Genomic DNA, 19,749 nt, shown 5'->3' on the forward strand with positions numbered 1-19,749 from the left:
TATATATATATATATATACACAAAAAAAACATACTGAGTCGATTTAGTGATGCTTATATATACATGTGTTTAGGGCTGACCACTTAAGACTGGATAACCTCTCAGGGAGCATGTCCCCGAAGAAAACTGATTCTCCCTCTCTAAAAAGCCATTAATTGCCTGTAGCTCTTCATCTAGAAGCAGGACCTTCTGAAATTTCCCTACACATATTGGCATGTCAGCTGATGTCATTATGCAGGTCTTGTTTAGGCAACCATATTGTTGGGATTTCATGGGTTCAGCTTCCCTTTCATGTCTAGGAGACACTGTTTAATGGTTGATGTTCTGCTCCCCTGACCCTTAAAATCTTCAAGACCTTCCAGGAGGTTCCCTGAGCCTTATGGGTAAGGATTGCCCTATTTTTAGCTACTAATATAAAACTTCGAAAGTCACTGAAAGTGGTATATATATTTCAACTCTTTTCCAATCCTGTGTACTTAGTGTGAAAAAAACCCACTGAAACTGCTTTTCAAGTTATGTTAAATTTATATCAAATCTTAAGGTAAGAAAATGTTTGAGTGCTCTTAGTGTTACAATGCCCACTTTTGTGTTAGATCTTGTGGTTATATTTAAAATGAAACATGGTATTTGACTGCTAGCATCACATTTGAAAGATTCAAGAACTATACTGTAGTAAATTTTAGACATTAATTTCATATGCAGATGGAGGGGAGGTGTGAGTCTCTTCTAAAAACAAGGAATCTAATCTTTTTATCAAAATACAACAATTGTCTGGTTGACATGATTTCTGTCATTAAATATAAGTGTTTGTATATAAAATGAGATCAGTCCCAAGTTCTACATTAGGGCTTTATATATATGATATAATGGTGGTTTGGTGTAAATAGCTTCTTCAGAAAATGTTCATGTAAGTAGAGTTGACTGTGGTGGTGGTGGTGGTATATTTGAATAGACCTCATGAAAATTTTGTTTAACAAAGAAAATTTTCCTAAATTGTCTTCTAGAAGATACTCAACAAAAAACTATCTTCATTTTCAGTTCTTAGGACCTTTAAATGAAGAGGTCTACAAAGAAGATTTTCACTTGATTGAAAAGATAACATTTAGTAATTCCGTAGAGAAAATTAAGGACATTGCTGAAAGTATGGAATTCAACTCAAAATCGTTAAGTATTTTAAAACATAAAAGTAATTCATTTTGTTATTTGACATTACACAAATATTTTAAGGTTAAAAAATGATTCAAATATTAGACAAGTAAAGATACATAATAAAGTCAGAGAAGATAGATAATAAATCACATCTATTTATTCACCATGACCCAACTCTGGGTGTTAATGTTGTTTGATGAATCTGACTTCATTTTGTATCTACCTAGCCCCATCTTTTCCTTTTCCAAGAGGAAGGAACCCTTTTCTAAAGGCTATATACATGAGTCTCCTATTTTTTATTTGTACTTTGGCTTCAGATGTAAATATCCACTATCAGTGTTCATTGTGTTTAGTGTCTTGACTTTTTCAGAGAAATGCTATTATACTGTACATTCTCTTTGTAACTTACTTCTGTAGTATAGGAACTTTAACTATGTTGAGAGAGGAGAGAGGGAGGGAGGGAGGGAGGGAGAGAGAGAGAGAGAGAGAGAGAGAGAGAGAGAGAGAGAGAGAGAGAGAGAACGCTTCTCTAGAGTTGTTAACCATAACATGAAATATGGACTTTTCATAGAAGTCTCACACATTCTCTTGCCTTGCTCATCTAGCATCAGTGACCTTATTATGAAAATTGATTCCCTTGTTTCATCTTTGCCTACGCGTGCATCTCGGTATAATGTCTCATTACTTAAAGAGAATCACAGGTGAGAATGTAATAGTGTCTGGGCTTTTTTTTTTAACCTATAATTGTATTATTTCATGCATTATTTCCACTTGTGCATTACTTCCATTGCTTTTAATAGCATGGTAAGATTTAAAAGTAGAATTTAAAATTCTCTATTTGCTCAGTGGTAGAGGATGTGTTCCCCTTTCATATATGAGGCCCTGTGTTTGATTTCTAGTACCACATGACACATATAAGCAAGAAATACAGTTATATATTCTAGAAAATAATAAAGGATATAAAGTTTTAAGTTATAGTTAACATGATATGTATTTCATACTCAGCCCTATTTTTAGTGTTTAGTGTCTTTGAATATACATAATACTGTCAAAATTTCAGTATATGAAAGATATAGTAACTAAGGAGTTCTTATTAATCAAAAAGACTAACCTGTTCTTAAGGTCATTTGTGTGTGTCTTCAAATAGTGTTTACTGTAGCTTGTTAATTTAAAAGGATACTGGTAACCATCAGAAACTAGTTAATGTACTTCAGAGATGAACAAATATTTTAAGTAATTTTTCATTTCAATTTAATAATTACCAGAATTCATTCTGTATTTATATATGCATGTTATTTAGGAGGACACGTATATACTTTTGTGTTCATATAAAATGCATTCGTATACAGCCTTTTGGGGAGATAATCATATTTTTATACACAGCATTGTATCTTTGCTGCTCTTCTTTCATGTATGTATGGAGTCACCTTTTAATGCTGAAAAAAAGTTAAAATGGGTATTATAAATTATTTCTATATTAATATGCTTGATCATTTTAATTCCTCCTTCTAAACTTTAAGTTGGTTAATAACAATGTTCAAATCTGGAAAAGTAGCTAACATTAAAAGGCTTGAGAAAGGAGAAAGAAAAGGGAGAAGGAGATGAAATAATGAGTAAACTGACCAAAAGAACAACGCAATTATCCATTTTCTCTGCCCTGAAGGATCTCGTGTTGAACCTTTATGACCCTGTTCCTTTTCTACCAACCATGGATTTTCTGCTTTAAGATTTTTGTAAGAAGAAAAAAACTAGCTTGTAACTTACTGCCTCATTATTTCATGATCTCACAGTGACAAACATAAGCTGTGTGTGTACAGTGCAGTGTCTTGAAGGAGGCATTCCAGACTGCTGCAGTAATTTCCATCCTACTAGCAGCAGCACAAGAAATAAAAATAAAGTCATCATTCAGGTGTAACTATTCTTAGAGGGAAGGCAAATTTCTCTAAGGAACTTTTATAGAAACGATACTAAAACCTTGTCTCAAAAAAAAAAAAAAAAAAAAAAAAAAAAAAAACACTGTCTTTATCAGAACCCTTAAAATAGAAGACCTGGCCTGTTTTATAAATTGATAGCATAAAATACGACTCAATGTTTTCACTGCTGTGACCTGTTGTAATATGATCAGTCTTTCTATAAGAACTGATGAACTCCAAAGGTAGATTGAGTAAGCATCTTGCTAATATTGTAGGTGAAAAAAGGATATTTTACTTCCATTCTTGAGTCAATCAGTGTAATACCTTCTAATAGGCTCAGAAATTTTTGGAAGGGTTGGTTTGAGGCAGGATCTCACTATGTAACCGAGGCCAACCCCGCACTTGCTATGTTGCTCAAGCTGACCTTGAATTCATGATCATCCTTTCTCATCCTCCTGAGTGCTGGGCTTATTGCTGTGTAGTACCGTACTCAGTTCAGAAAACTGTCTTTCATACTACATTTGTTAGATAACGTCTATGAAACTAAAACATAATACAGCCTTATAGAAGTGGGAGTTGTCTGGTAAAAATTTTAAGCGGCAGGAGATAGATGTGCACTTAAGTCATAACAAATTATAAAGCAGCCATAAAGGGATGAGGTTCTATGGCTGCTAGAAATATAACAGTAATTTGTAGACATTTTACAAGATAACCAAAAGCAGAAGAAACTATACAGTCTTACTTTTAGAGCATCTAACTTGTAACCCTTATTTCTAGTAATAATCATCCAACAGTATCTGTTGTCTGACCTCCTACTCTTACTTTAATAAAATTAAATCATAACTACATGCAAAATTAAGTTTCTCTTAGTTCTCATATTTGAATTAAATATTTATATTAGCTTTTATTTCATTGTTGAGCACCAATCTCACTGCCTTTCTGTATCAAAACCATCTAATATTCCTGTAACTGCACATGTGTAGCACTTGACTTGGTAAGCATTTTCCTTCTGTTGTATGCAAAATAAAGAATTCATCCTTCACTTTAAAAAATGCTTGTATATGGTTATAGTATTACAAAAGTAATTCAGTTAGATAGCCTATACTTCTAACAATATACATACTATTAACTTTTAAATACATTAGATGTCAAATTGTCTCCCATTGGTAATTTCCTTCCTACATTCCTTTAAAGATTAGCCCATCTCATAATTTAGAATTTAAATCAGTGGGAAACAAAACAGAAGGGACAAAAGGGAAGTAGGTAAGGAGAGGAGACCTAAAGTATGATTATTTGAGTGTGTTTTGTCTTGAACTTCTCAATGTAATATGTTGATTTTCTGCAATCCTAGCTTAATAAAAATACTGAATAGTTAATTCCCCGATGAAATATATTCAACCAACACAAAAGCATACTGATTTTATTTTCACATAATAAATCCATGAGAAATTTGAAAACTAAAACTATCAGAATTTTTGCTGTAATAGTATTCTTTAAATGGTATTTTAAATTGCATTTTCATAAAATATGTCATTTTCTCATATTCTCTACAGCTTTACAATTTGTTGCACACAGATTTCCAAAACTGCATTTTGTTATGTGAAATAACCAGGACTTTTTTTTACAGAAGGGGTAGAAGGTAATTCGTAAGCCAATGCAGAGCTAACACCATGATTATGGATGTGCTGTATAAATGTAATCTATCATGTTTTATCTTTATTTTCTGTTTTGTAGTGTTATAAAGATAAATCCCCAAGAGAATGATGTGTTCTTTGATGTTATTGCTATTGTTGATCCTTTGACAAGAGAAGCACAGAAGATGGCACAGCTATTGGTTGTAAGACAATATATAAATTAGACTAAACTTTTCAATTTGAAACTTGACTTTTCATGCCTGTTTTTAAGTGTAATGAAGCATTTGTGTTCTTGGTCTTTCACATCATCTAACATTGAAAATATTTTTATTGAATTTTTGAGAATTTCATACAATGTATTTTGATCATATTTAGACCCCCCCTCTTTCCCATCTGCTCTCCCTTTATTACCCCCCCCAATTTATGTCATTTATTATTATTGTTATTATTATTCTTACTACTACTACTACTAATGTCTGTCAAGTCTAATTTCTGTGCTCAAATGTGGGTCCATCATCCCCTGGAGCCTGGTCAACCTCCTCAGTATCATACCCTTAAAGAAATCTGACTCTTCCTCTCCCAGCAGCTCTATCCATTGCCAGTAGTTCTTCAACTAGGGTTGTTGCTTCTTACTCACCTGCACACACCCCATGCTAGGAATTTGACTGGCTTGATTTACATAGGACATTTTAATAGATATATTTCAGTAGAGACTGGTAGATCTGAGCACTCTCTGTCTCTCTTTCTCTGACTCTCTGTCCCTCTCCTTGAGCACACAAAGAAGATGTCAGGTGAGATATCAACGTGCCAGCTACCTTCAGACCAAGAAGAGGGTTCTCACAGAAGCCAAATCAGTAGGCCTTGACTACTCAGCTTCCAGAACTCCAAGAAAATAAATTTCTATAGTTTATGACACTTGGTCTATAGTATTTTGTTATGGCAGCCTGAACAAATAATAGGGGTGTCTCCCCCCAGGTTGTGAACAATGCCTTTTGGGAAATCTGGTATTTATTTGTATTTTGGTGAAACTTAAAGTGCAGTAAGTAATGTTAGCCAAATAGGCAAAGCTCAGGGAAGGTGGAACATAGAGACTGTGCCCAGTTCATTTGCTTCTATAACAAGGGACAAAATAACAGTACCTTCAACAAAATGAAGTTACTGTCTCATCTAGCTACTCACTACTGAAGACTGTCTAGTAATCTAAGATCCCTTGTCATACTCCCTGCATCATCCTTGTATTACTGTTAGCATAAAAGGGAGAACAAAGGCACAACCCCAAAGTTCTATTTTCCTTCTTTCTTTGCTTAGCTAACATCAGACTGCACATAATGAGTAACATGAGCATGGAAACTGTGGTCATAATAATGCTCAAATGTTCTTAGAAAACAGAAGAAGCTAGGTGTTTTGAAATAAGTCTATAATCCCAACCATATGAAAGGTGAAACAGGAGGATTAAAGTTTAAGGCCAGACTGGGATACAAGGGAGGGAGGGAGGAATAAAGGACTGAGGGAAGGAGAGGAATGTTAGAAATTACATTAATTGTAATTTATGTAATTGTAATGTTAGCCATCTACAAAAGTTCTGAGAATATAAATGGTACAAATTATAGTGCATCTTTCCAAAGTTAAGTTTGGATATATTAGAAGATTACATATTTTTCTGGTGACTTTTCACAATTTTGACAGATATCTGTTCTGTTCTTTCTGTTCTGTTCTGTTCTGGTTTTGTTTTGTTTTGTTTTGTTTTGTTTTGTTTTGTTTTGTTTTGTTTTGAGACAGGGTGTCCCTGTATTCCCAGCAGGCCTGGAACTGGCTATGTAGACCAGACTGGCCTTGGTCTCACAGAGATTTGCCTGTCTCTGCCTCCCTAGATCTGGGACTAAGTGTGTGCCACCATAATCAGTAATTTTGTTATATTCTTATTAGAAGCCACTTTAAGACATATATTATGGATAGAGTGATGGCTCAGCAGTTAAAAGCATTTACTGCTCTTGCAGAAGACTCAAGTTCAGTTCTCAGCATCCACATGGCAATTCACAACCATCTATGACTAGAGTTTCTGGGAATCTGAACCCCTCTTCTGATTTCCATAGGCTCCTGCACACACTTGGTGCCCTTATAATACAGGTACACACATATATACATAAAATAGTTTTTGTTTAAGACATATCTGGAAAGTCCATGGACAGTTGGCTTTACTTCTGATGAATAATGTAAGTGATCAAGCTAGGTGATATTGATGTATATACTATCAAAATTTCACATTTAATTTTTCTCAAACATTAGAAAATTATATTGAGGGGCTGGTGAGATGGATCAGCAGTTAAGAGCACTGACTGCTCTTGCAGAGGACCTGGGTTCAGTTCTTAGCACCCACATGGTGGCTAACAACCATTTGTAACTCCAGTTCCATGGGCTCTGACACCCTCTTCTGACCTTTGCAGATACTGCACAATAGGCAATACACTCATACACATAAAATAAAAATAATATTTTAATGAAATTTTTAAAAGAATTATATTGAAGAAATTTATTATAAATACTTTTATGTTTATTAATATCCACAATAATTTTAGGCTTTTCTACTGTATCTGTTAAGTATATGAACAGAACAAACAGCTTCATGACTGTTTTACCATTCTTTCTTAACATTTGTATACTCTTCATATCTTAACTTCTTGAGATACAATACTCAGATTATTCTTGCTTTTTAGTATAGTGAAGAATCATTATTCAGAAGAAAACATTGTTTTACATTTAAAATTTATGTAAAGTGTGTCTGGAGAGATGGCTCAGTGGTTAAGAGCATTCTCTACTCTTCCAGAAGACCTGAGTTTGTTTCCCAGCCCCAGGTCAGGCAGTTCACAACCACGTGTAGGGAGACTTTTCAAGGGATTTGCACTTTCTTGTGGCCTCAGCAGGCATTGGACTCATGTGTATATATATCCACGTTCAGACACAAACACACACAAATAAATAAAAAATAAGCTACAGAGAGACCCTGTCTCAAAAACAAACAAACAAACAAATAAATAAATAAATAAGTAAATAAATAAATAGAAATAGAAATAAATAGAAATAGAAATAAATAGAAATAAATTTAAAACTTCTGTAAAGTTAAACTTTAGGATTAATAAATATGGAAATGCAGAGATAAAATATGGAGATTTAACTTCCATTTACACCCTTGATTATAATAATAGCATACTTTATTTCTGAGAGACTTTATTTTTTACTTATGAAATTGAAACATTCAAATTAAATTTAAAATGTAAATTAATACATTTAAGTTCTTAGATGTAATCTCTATATATTCTAATTCTTCATTAAGTCAATCTGTATCCTTTGTGTTACGTGTATTTTTTGTTTCTACTTTCACCTATTTCCTTTGTTGACTAAAAGCTTCAAATCATCAATGATTTGTTGCTTATGTAGAGATGTCAATGAGCAAAATTATTTTCTTCAACTTCTTATTTATCTCATGGCAATACAAATGAAAGAAAATGAGAGTAGTTTATCTGTATATTGCTAAGAAATTTCTACACCTCTTAAAATTCTAAAAGATCCAAGTACCCTGGGCAGTGTTGCTGTGAGGCTACCAATTTGTGTTTGCAAGTCAGGTTCCAATAATTCTTTTACTTGTTCTTAAATGCTAAGAAAATTTAAAAACTGTGAAAGAAAGTTATTTTAAACAAAAACCTGCTAGGTTGACTATGAGGCACTGAAATCATTCACATTCTAGTCTTTACCTCTTCTGTGACTTACTATGACCCTGGGCAAAATCTTCATGTGCTTCACATATATGTGGAAAGATGTTATGAGTATCAAACGGACAATGAATGCAAAGCATTAATGCAATGTATAGTGCATAATACATGCTCAATAAATGTTATTAACGTTCCTTGAAAATCAAGTATGGGAATTTTTAATAGGTACTTGGCAAGATTATAAACATGAAGATAAAGCTGTTCATGAACTGCAAAGGCAAGCTTTCAAAAGCCCCTTTGGAAAGGTGAGTTGGACTGAACATAATTTTATTTTAAATATTTGCATATATAAGAAAAGAGCCCATTTTTAATTAACCTTTTCTGTTCTTCATTAGATACTTCATTTGTATATATCAGAAAGTCAGTTTATTGCCTTAAATTAATGTAAAACTAAAATAATGTGACCTAGTAAGTAGATCTTATGACAGAATTTTGTACAGGCTTGTATTTGTTCATAGGTATGTTTTAGAAATTTGGTCTAGGAATACTTATTGAGAAGTATTTCAAGGAGGGAATATGGTAAATTGAAAGCATTTTTGGTTTAACTATTTTGTCAATACTTTTTCAGACCGAAATTTCAAGGTGATCTCTATTATATCTTCACATTCACTATTTGAGGATGTTTAGATGAAATTAGTGTAGAATAATCTATTGATGATTCAGAAATGTATATGTTTATTATTGTGAACAAACATTTCTCATTAATTCTGTGATTTTTTTAAAATAATACCTAACTGAACTATTATTATTTTAAATAATACCTAATACACGCTTCCTCTTCCTTTTGGATCAGAATCAGTATCATTGTAAATCACACTTACTGATAGAAATATTCGATATCCTTTTGCTATCATTGGCCAGGAAGAAGGTATATCCATCCTATTGGACTAAAGTAGCTTTGTAGGTTTTTCATTGTGCCTTTTTTCTGAAGCATTTAATTATATAACTCTAAATAAAACATACATTCATAGATACACAACAGAGTGGTAGCATTCAGTTAATCTCTTTTTTACTTTTCACATATATTGTAGTTGATACACTGTACATTATTGCCTAGAATAGATACTTTAAATGAGGAATTTTTAATGTTGGGAAGACAATAAAATTGAAAATGTGGAAAATCGAAAGTGGAGGACTCATTTATTGACCTCTTAACACTTGTTTTTATAACATGTTCATTTTTTATGCTTTTCATTTTTCTTTTGTATCTTATTTTTTAAGACAGGGTCTCACTATGTAGCTTGGCTGGATTGTATTTCACTCTGTAGACAAAGCTGACTTAGAACTCAGGATATCTGCCTGCCTCTGCCTCCCAAGTGCTGGAATTAAAGGCTTGCCCTTCCATACCTGGCTTCTTATGTATTTTTAATTTTATCACTACATTTGAACAAAAGCACTAAATATTTTAGCCACTAATTGAAAGGCAAAGAATTTTTATTCACAAGAATGGACGTCCTCTTCAGAATATCACTATAATGCTTAGAATGCATAATATTGGAATACATAATGAAAAATAGTAATGCTGGGGCTGGAGAGATGGTTCAGCAGTTAAGAGCACTGACTGCTCTTGCAGTGGACCTGGGTTCAATTTTCAGCACCCACCTGGTGGCTATAAACCGTCCTTAACTCCAGTTCCAGGGGAATCCGATGCCCTCTTCTGACCTCCACGGCATTGCACGACACAAGTGCACTCACATATGCGCAGACAGTACACTCATACACATAAAATAAAAACAATAATTAAAAAGAATAGTAATATTGAGAGCTGGAGAGAGATCACAGAGGTTAAGAGAACTTGTTGATCTTGCAGAGCACTAGGGTTCAGCTCCTAGTACCCAGGACTGGTGGTTCACAGCTGCTTGTATCTCCAGCTCCAGATGTACTGCACTTTTCTGGCCTCCATGGGCACTGCATAATTAAAATTAAACAAAAGAATCTTTAAAAAATAAGAAAAATGGCAATATTGAATATTGGGAGGGAAAGAATTTGACTTCTGTAGAAGAAATAATGCCTAAAGTACTAGATATTGTTCAGCATGTACAGTATTTTTTAATCAACTAATTTAGCCTAATTTCATTTACTCTGTAGCATGTCAGATTAGTTTACATGTTTATTTTTAGTCCTTTTAGTAAATATTGTCTGATTTTTTTTCCTCAGAGCTAAATGAAGTAGTGGACAAAGATTCCCTTAGCTTCATACTGTCTTTATTACCCTTCCTATGTTGTGTGGAAAGAATATCATATTTCTCCTGGTTTTTAAGATAAATATTTCTTCCTTAGTTTGATTCCATGCTTTTTCTTTTATCTTTGACCCTTGCATTTATCACATATTCTCTCTCTTCCTTATCTTTAACCTTTACATTAGCTTTCACCCTCAGTCCTAAAAGTCAATTTGGGGAGGCCAGTGAGACAACTCAGCAGGTAAAGGCACTGGCCACCACACTTGATGACCTGACTTTGATCCCCATAATCCATTTGATAAAAGAAGAGAACTCCCATAAGTTATCCTCTGATTTCCAAATGTGCAATATGTGCACATACTAAATATAATTTTTTATTTAAAGTTATTCAGTCTTTTTATTTTTAATATTTTACTGAGTTTTGTGTATTTCATATATCTTAATCAAATTTAGACCACTTCCCCCTCCCCCCTCCATGACTCCCCTAGCCCCGCCCCAAACCAGATTTAAGTATTCTGTCATATATGTTAAGTCCTATCTGGTCAAGCATTTCTATCCAGGTGTCATCCACTGTAGTCTAGTCAGTCTATCTAGAATCACTCCCTTAAAAAAGATCTTTGATCCCAGCACTCGGGAGGCAAAGGCAGGCAAATCTCTGTGAGTTCAAGGCCAGCCTGGTCTACGTAGTGAGTTCCAGGACAGCTGGGGCTACAGGGAGACCCTGTCAGAACTGATTCAAAAAAAAAAAAGATCTGCTCTCCCTCACCCCTCTAACACTGAGTTTCTCTGTTCTGGAATGTTGATTTTTTTCTTCATTATTTCTCTTCTAAACTTCATCAAAGAGTAACAATTTGCTCCAATGATTCTTCACTGAAATCTCACTACATTTGACTGCAATTTCTTCTTTACCACTGAAATTATTTTTACTATGTCTTATGGAAAGTTCCATTTGCAATATTCCTGAAAAAATTCTTCCTTGCCATTTAGACTGCATTTGCATACTGAGTACTTGTTTTGTGTGTTTACTTCATGGCTTTGTTTTCTTTTTGTCTCCTTTCTTTTGTTTGAAATATGCCTTCCTGCATATGTCTCCCAGTGATCACCATCACCTGGAAGCCACATTGTGTAAATTCTCCTAGAGTAAGGGTTGAACATAGTGACTCTGCTCTTGTGAACAAAATATGGCCAAACTAATAGAATAGCTCTTCTGCAGCTTAGGTTATAAAAGATTCATTTGTGTCTTACTGACTTTCTCTCTCTGGCTCTAGCTAATTTCTCTCACAAAGCATGGTGGAGAGGCCCTTCATGGCAAGCAACTTGAGGGCATTTTCCATCCAGTCAGTAGTGAGACCTGCATCTCTCATTCCCTTAGCCCTGTTCCTCTTCCCCATTGAGACTTGGGAGCTCACACTATTCTTAACAACTGACTAATTCTTAGTATGATGATATTGAAGGATGAGGCTAAAATACAATAAAATTACAGTTATGCCTAAATGTTCTATTAAACTGATGCTTTTAACTTAATTCATTTGTTTGTTTTGAGTCAAGCATTTAAAATTGGTGCCAGAATTTCAACTTAAATTTTGTTTGTTTTCTAGCTAAAACTTCTCTTTATAATAATGGTAAAGATGAATAAAATAGATAAAACATGGATCATGAACAAATGTGAAGGATTAATGGGTGGCTATAGATATATACCATTAGAACCTACCTAAGTCAGATATATCTTAAAGAAATTCTAATTATGTTCATTGAGAAATGAATATGTAATATGTAATCATATAAAAGATAATAATGTTCATGAATGAATTATATTTTATGTTACAGGCATCAACTCTTGTGAGATATAGGGTATATTTAGCCTTTTTGATTTAAGACTTTATAGTCATTAATCCTTTTGAAATTTGAAGTTTTTAAATATTTTATTTCTTATTTTATGTGTATGAGTATTATGCCTGCATGCATGTAAGTGCACCCGTGTTGTGCAATGCCCATGGAGGACAGAAGAGGCTGTCAGATCCCCTAGAACTGGAGTTTCAGACAGTTGTTAGCTGGCATGTGGGCGCTGTAACTCAAACCTGGGTCTTCTGCAAGGACAGTGTTCTTAACCGCTGAGCCATCTCTCCAGCCTCTGAAATTTGAAGTTTTTTGAGACATAATCATTTTACTTTTAGTCACAATATTTTTTATTTTATTAACAGCTTTTACCGTTTTGTTCTGGAACCGGAGCTGATGTCAGGGACTGATAATAATCCTTCACATGGACCAGTGGCAAAATTCCTGGACATCCCTGAATCACACCTTCTAACTCTCAACATGATTACTCCAGAAGGCTGGTTGGTTGAAATAGTACAAAGCAACTGTGATCTTGATAACATTAATTTAAAAGATGTAAGTAATTGTGAAAAGCCATGTAAAGATAAAGAAATAATGTAAATTCTTATCCTCTATTACAGCTGTAGTAAGGGATCATGCATGCATACCAAATTTTTCAGTGTTATGACTCTAGGTCTCAGTGTAGTGTTTTTTCTTGATTTTACATTTACCTAACTTTCTATTGAACTTCTCTCAATTTCCAGGTTCATAGTGCCCTCAGTATTTATATTGCCTTGTCTTACTAGCTCAGAAGGACTACTCTAAGATAAACAATGCAGAAAATTTGGAGGATACATGACAATTTAGATTGGCATTATTTAGTACCTACTTTGCTTAGCAAGCTTAGTTTTAACCCCAAGAAGTTTCATTCAGAACTACTTTTGAGGTTCATGGCTCATAGCCAGAGAAAGTAGTCCTAACTTATATTAACATAGCAACCAGGAAACAAAATTTGGTAGACTTTAGTGCTTCCCATTACTTCCAGTGTAACTTGTGTCTAATAAATATTTCTTCCTCACTTGTTGCCACTATCCATGGGAGAAAATTGGAAAGAATTTTTTAATGTATTGGCATACATTCATGTTACATGGTAGTAGGCTTCACAATTTTTTGATGTATTGGCATACATTCATGTTACATGGTAGTAGGCTTCACATTTTCATTCAAGGATATCATACACTCTAACAAAATACCTCCATAGATTCTACCTTCTCCCTTTAGTCCTCTAGTCCCCTTCCTTCCTCAAACAGTCTCACTTCTATTTTAATACATATAGGTGTATATTTGTATATATATGATTTTATGATTTTTACTACATATAATTGATTATATATAAATGATTTTGTGTCTATAGAAAAATCTAGGAACCATGAATGAGAAAAATCATATTTGTCCTTATGAGTCAAGCATTTTCCAGGAAATGACATAATGTCATTCTTATTTATAACTGAATAAAATTCCTATGTGTGACACTTTTTTTGAATATTGTCAATGTATTGGCATACATTCATTCTACATGGTTTAATGATAGGACATTTGACATTACTAGTCTAAGAAATAGGAAAACAACATTAAATGGTGAACAGAGACTGAAAGACTTATGACAAAATCCAAAATCAATGCATATATGAAAATATATAATAAAGTCTAAATGAAGAAAATTATATAGAGCAAACTTGAATAACATACAGAATGCACAAAAAAACTGATTAGTTTTGAAGAAGCATCAGTATTGACAAGCCTTTATAAAGCAAGAGTTATTGAGTAAAAAGAAAGAAAGCTCAATTTCTTAAAAAGAAGCAATGGAGGGATCATTGCTACCAATTTCTCAAAAGCACAAAGAGAAGAGAGGTTAATGAAAAAATTTATGCCAATACATCAGATATAGACAGTACCAATTATCAAATGACTTTCCAAAACTAATTCTATAAGAAATGGTGAGAGGGGCTGGAGAGATGGCTCAGTGGTTAAGAACACTGGTTGTTCTTGCAGAAGACCCAGGTTCGAATCCCAGCACCCACATGGTAGCTAACAACTGCCCATAACTCCAGTTCCAGGGAATCTAACAGCCTCTTCTGACCTCCAGGGGCATTGCACGACATGAGTGCACTTACCTACGTGCAGGCAATACATGCATACACATAAAATAAAAATAATAAATAAATAATTTTTTAATGGTGAGAAAGCTGTGGTGATGGATGGCTATAATGGTTATACAACAACTGAGTGAAACATTGCCACTGGATTCTGTATTTAAAGTACTTTAAATGACAAATTTCATAGCTTATATATTATCAGAATTTTGGAATGTTTTAAAATTAGAGATCTTGTTGTTTAACATCCTCTCAGGTTGTATCACCAGGTTTTATGAGTTGCACTTGTGACTTACAAACTTAAATGCTTCCCATTTTCCTAATTATCAAGATTAAGCATATATTTATGTTTTTTTCTATTCTATTATATCCTATGCAAAAATGTGAAATGGCCATGCTTTGCCCATTCTCCCAATAACCTGCTTGTCTTTCCAGTTGATTTAGAAAAGAAATTGTATGTGAGTGCGTGTACATGTGTGTGTGTGTGTGAGAGAGAGAGAGAGAGAGAGAGAGAGAGAGAGAGAGAGGGAGATTATTTTCTGCTCTATGATAAAACACCAAGGACAAGGCAGCTTATGGAAGATAATGCTAATTTAGCTTTTCACTTCTTATCCTTTCATCTATTGATGACTACATAGACTGATTCCATAACTTAACTATTCTAAATAGATTCTCAGTAAATGTGGACATACAAATATGTCTGTGGTATATTGACTTAAGAGTCTTTCAGGATTATGCTCAGGAATAGTATAGCTGTATCATATGGAATTTCTGTTTTTAGTGTTGTGAGGAACCTTTCTACTGATTTCCATAGTGGCTAAACGAATTCACATTTCCACAGGCAGTGTGTAAGTGTCCCTGACTCCAGCATCCTTGCTAGCATTTATTTGTTTTCTGGAAGATAACAATTCTGGCTTGGTAAGATAGAATCCAGTGTAATTTTTATTTTGCATTTCCAGATGGCTAGAATATTGAACATTTTTTCATGTTTATTGGTCATTTGTTCTTTATCATTTGAGAACTGTCTATTTCTTTAGCCCATTTATTGATGAGATGGTTTGATTTTTTAGCATTTAGTTTTTCAGCTCTTTATTCTAAATATTAATCCTCTATGACATTTATAGTTATCAGAGATTTTGTCCAATTCTATAGGTTGTCTTTTCACTTTTTTTCTTTGCTATACAAAAAGTTATTAAATTTCATTCAATTCCATTGGTCAATTCTTGTAATTATTTCATGAACTTTTGGAGGCCTCACAGGAAGTCTTATTTTTGCTAATATATTCAAGTGATTTCCCTGTGCTTTTATGCCAGTTTCAGAGTGTCAGGTCTTAGATTCTTTTTGAACTGATTTTTTTGCAGAGGGAGAGATAGAAATTTAGTTTTATTCTTCTGCATGTGGATACCCAATTTTCTCAGCACAGTTGATTGAAGAGGCTTTTTTTCAACGGATGTTTTGAGAATTTTTAATAAAAATCAGGCTGTGGTAGCTGTGTTGATTTAATTCTGTGTCCTCTACTCCAGAGATGCTTCAACTTTATTCATGCATGACCCTTGACATATGAGGAATTTTTACAAGAACCTGGAATTATATAGTATAAAATAGGTATATAAATCAAGCATTTACTAATAGTATATATCATAAATTTATTTTGAAACAATTTCTGGATACATACATAATTGTACTGTTTGTTAAAGATGAAGGCAAATTTACATACTAATAAGATGGACTGCTTGTTTATTTTATTTAAAAATTTTTATAATTACTTTTTGTCTATGTGTGTGAGTTCATGTATACCACAGCATGCTTGTGGAAGTCAGAAGACAACTCATGGGAGTCGGTTCTCTCTTTCTACCTTGTTGGTCCCAGGGATCAAATTAAGATTGTCAAACATGGCAGGAAGCACCTTTACCTGCTGAAACATCTCACTGATCCTTTTGTTGTTGTTGTTGTTTACTTTTTGAAGCAGGGTCTCCCTGTAGCCCCAGCTGTCCTGGAACTCACTATATAGACCAGGCTGGCCTTGAACTCACAGAGATCCACCTGCCTCTGCCTCCCAAGTGCTGGAACTACAGGCATGTGCCACCACGCCCAGCTACTGATCCTTATTTTTAAAGAATTAAATCTTGGCTAAATAATTAATCTATAGAGAGAATCATCACTTTGCAGAGTTGATCAGTTGTTTGATTTTTATAATTGTTGGTGCTGAGAAAGCTACTTCACATAAATACATGATACAGAGTGCAAGAATTTTGTTTAGGGCTATGTCAGAAATTGTTGGAAATTCTATCCATCCAAAATTATTTAACACTTTTTATGAACTTGGGTCATTAATTCAAGCAGCAATATTTAAAATCAAGTATTCCAACACAATACAATGCAAAGATATACTTATTTAGTGTATGTTGAGTAATGGGAACATGAAAATATTTCCATAATTGATCGATTCAGAAACCTTTTACCATTGCCAATTTTTCCAACAACTTCCACATAAAGGTACATGACTCTACCTGTCTTCTGTTCTATTTGATGATTTACTTGTCTGCTTTTATACCAGTGGTATACAGTATTGTTACTATGGCTTTGTAGTATAAGTTTAAATCAGATATTATGATATGTACAGCAGTGTTCTTTTTACTCAGGATTGTGTTGAATATTCAGCATCTTTCATGTATTCACATGTATTTTAGTATTGGTTTTAGATAGTTCTTTGAAAAATATCATTGGTATTTTAATGGAGATTGCAAGTCCAAAAAATAATAACGTGTAGTCTCAATCATATTTTATTACTTAAGAATATATACAAAATATATTACCAACACCCAAAATATAAGAAGAAAAAAATCCACAGAAGAATCTCAGAATGACAATAAAGTGTATTTTTGTTTTGTTTTAAAAAATTATTAAGGACCTAGAGAGATGGCTCAGTGATTTAAAGCACTTGTTGCTCCTGCAGAGAATCAGAGTTGAGTTCCCAGCACCTACATGGAGCAGCTCACAACCACCTCTTACTCCAGCTCCAGGGAACCCAATGCCCTCTTCTGGCCTCCACAGCTACATGTACCCATGTGCATGCATGTGTGCATGTACATGCACATGCACACACACTCATAAAAATAAATTTTAAAAGTTTAAAATTTTTCATTGTAAAAATCTTTTACTTTCTTAATTATATTTGTTCTTGGGTATTTTTAAAGCTATTGTAGATGGAACTATTTTCCTGATTTCATTCCTAACACGATATTGATGCATGGGAAAATTACATTTTATGTTGATTGTTGTAGCACTATTTTTCTGAAAGTGTTTATGATATCTAAGGGCTTTCTTGGGTAAGCTTTAGGGTCTTCAATATATAGTATCATATTATCAGCAAATAAGGATGATTTGACATCTTCCTTTCCTATTTGTATCCCTTTATTTCTTTCCCTCATCTTATTGCTCTAGCTAAGACTTGAATAAGAAGTCTTTAAGAGTGCAGTGGCAACCCTTGTCTTGATCCTGATTTTAGTGGCTGTGTTTGAGTTTAGTGTAATGGTTGGGTACAGATTGACATAACTTTTATTATGCTGCAAAATGTTTCTTTTATTCCTAATTTCTTCAGGGCTTTTATCATGAAGGGGTGTTGAATTTTGTCAAAGATCTTTTCTGCATCTGTTGAGATCAGGTCATGTGATTGTTGTCCTTGAAGCTATTAAAGTGACTTATTTATTGCTTTGTACATGTTTGCCCATCTTTGCATAATGGAAAGGAATCCCACTTGGACATGGTGAATGATATTTTTGTTGTGTAGATGAATGCTGTTTGCAAGTATTTTGTTGAGAATTTTTGCATCCAAATTCATCTGGAGTTGGCCTGCTTTTTTATTTCTTGTGTCCTTATCCAATTTTAATATCAAGGAAATATTGACTTCATAAAATGAAATTGGTAATGTTCCTTCCCTTTCCATTTTATGGACCAGTTTGAGAAACATTAGTGTTCCTCTTTAAAGGTATGATAGAATTCACAGTCCATGTGGGTTTGGCCTCTATTAGTTGAGAGACTTTATTTCTGGTTTGCTTATTATGGATCTTTTTGAGTTGTTTTCACTCTCTTGGTTTCATTTTAGCAGGTTGTGTGCATCTATAAATTTATCCTTTTCTTTTGGATATTGCAGAGTTTTTCAGAATACAGTTTTCATTGGTATCTCTTGTATATTGTCTTCTTCATTTCTGATTTGGATCTTCTCTCTCTTTCGGTTTGGTTTGTCTCTCTTGTCTTTTTCAAGAACCAACTCTGTTTCACTGATTTTTTTCATATTGTTCATTTCAAATTCACTGATTTCTGACTTGATCTTTATTGTTTCTTCCTATCTGTTGATGTGGGATTAGCTTTTGCTTTCCTATGACCTGAGATTCATTGTTAAGTTATTTGAAATTTCTCTGACTTTTTTAAATATAGGAATGTGTAGCTATGAGCTTCCTTCCCTCATAAAATTTCATTTTATCCCATGGGTTTATTTTCATTTCCATTCAATTCTAAATATGTTTTAATATTATTTTTATTTTATGTGTATGAATGTATTCCCTACATGTGTGTAAGCATGCCCATGTTATGCAGTGCCTGACAAGGTCAGAAGAAAGCATTGGATACCCTTGAACTGGAGTAATGGACAGTTGTGAACCATCATGTAGGTGCTGGGAATCGAGCATAGGTCCTCTGCAAGGACAGCCAGTGCTCTTAAGCACTGACCCATCTCTCCAGCCCCAATTCTAAGAATTTTTAATGTCTCTCCTGATTTCATTAATGCTTCATTCACCATTCAGTAATATGTCATTCAGTCTCCAAGAGTTTGTGAATTTTCTTTAGTTTCTTGTGTGTTTTTTTTTAAATTATTTATTCAATAACCACATACTTAGAAGCATTTCACTACATAAGCATTGACATATTCAGTAACAATTTTCTGAGCTAGGATGCATCTCTTACAAAATTGGCTGTACATTTTCAGGTTTACAGTTGAAATATTACAGTTATACAATATTGTACTCTGTGTAAATCCTATAAGACATAAAATTAAATGAGGTTTTAACCTTTACAAAAGATCTCCATTTCCTTATTAAAATACACAGTGTCATACAGAAAAATTCATTTTTAATGCAATTA

General features: G+C 33.7%; 1 protein-coding gene across 8 annotated transcripts in view; it reads left to right on the forward strand.

Annotated features, from left to right (window-relative positions):
* Uggt2 (UDP-glucose glycoprotein glucosyltransferase 2) overlaps positions 1–19,749 on the forward strand; it is a 259,231-nt gene that overhangs the window by 165,714 nt on the left and 73,768 nt on the right. For all 8 annotated transcript variants that reach the window (XM_029558882.1, XM_029558884.1, XM_029558883.1 and 5 more), the window contains 5 exons: positions 1,039–1,163; positions 1,755–1,850; positions 4,797–4,899; positions 8,629–8,708; positions 12,844–13,033. In XM_029558882.1, the coding sequence (XP_029414742.1) occupies positions 1,039–1,163; positions 1,755–1,850; positions 4,797–4,899; positions 8,629–8,708; positions 12,844–13,033 (594 nt within the window). The remainder of the gene's footprint in view (positions 1–1,038; positions 1,164–1,754; positions 1,851–4,796; positions 4,900–8,628; positions 8,709–12,843; positions 13,034–19,749) is intronic.

This window comes from Nannospalax galili, unplaced genomic scaffold, assembly GCF_000622305.1.
Source record: "Nannospalax galili isolate Female #2095 unplaced genomic scaffold, S.galili_v1.0 scaffold528, whole genome shotgun sequence".
NCBI lineage: Eukaryota > Metazoa > Chordata > Mammalia > Rodentia > Spalacidae > Nannospalax > Nannospalax galili.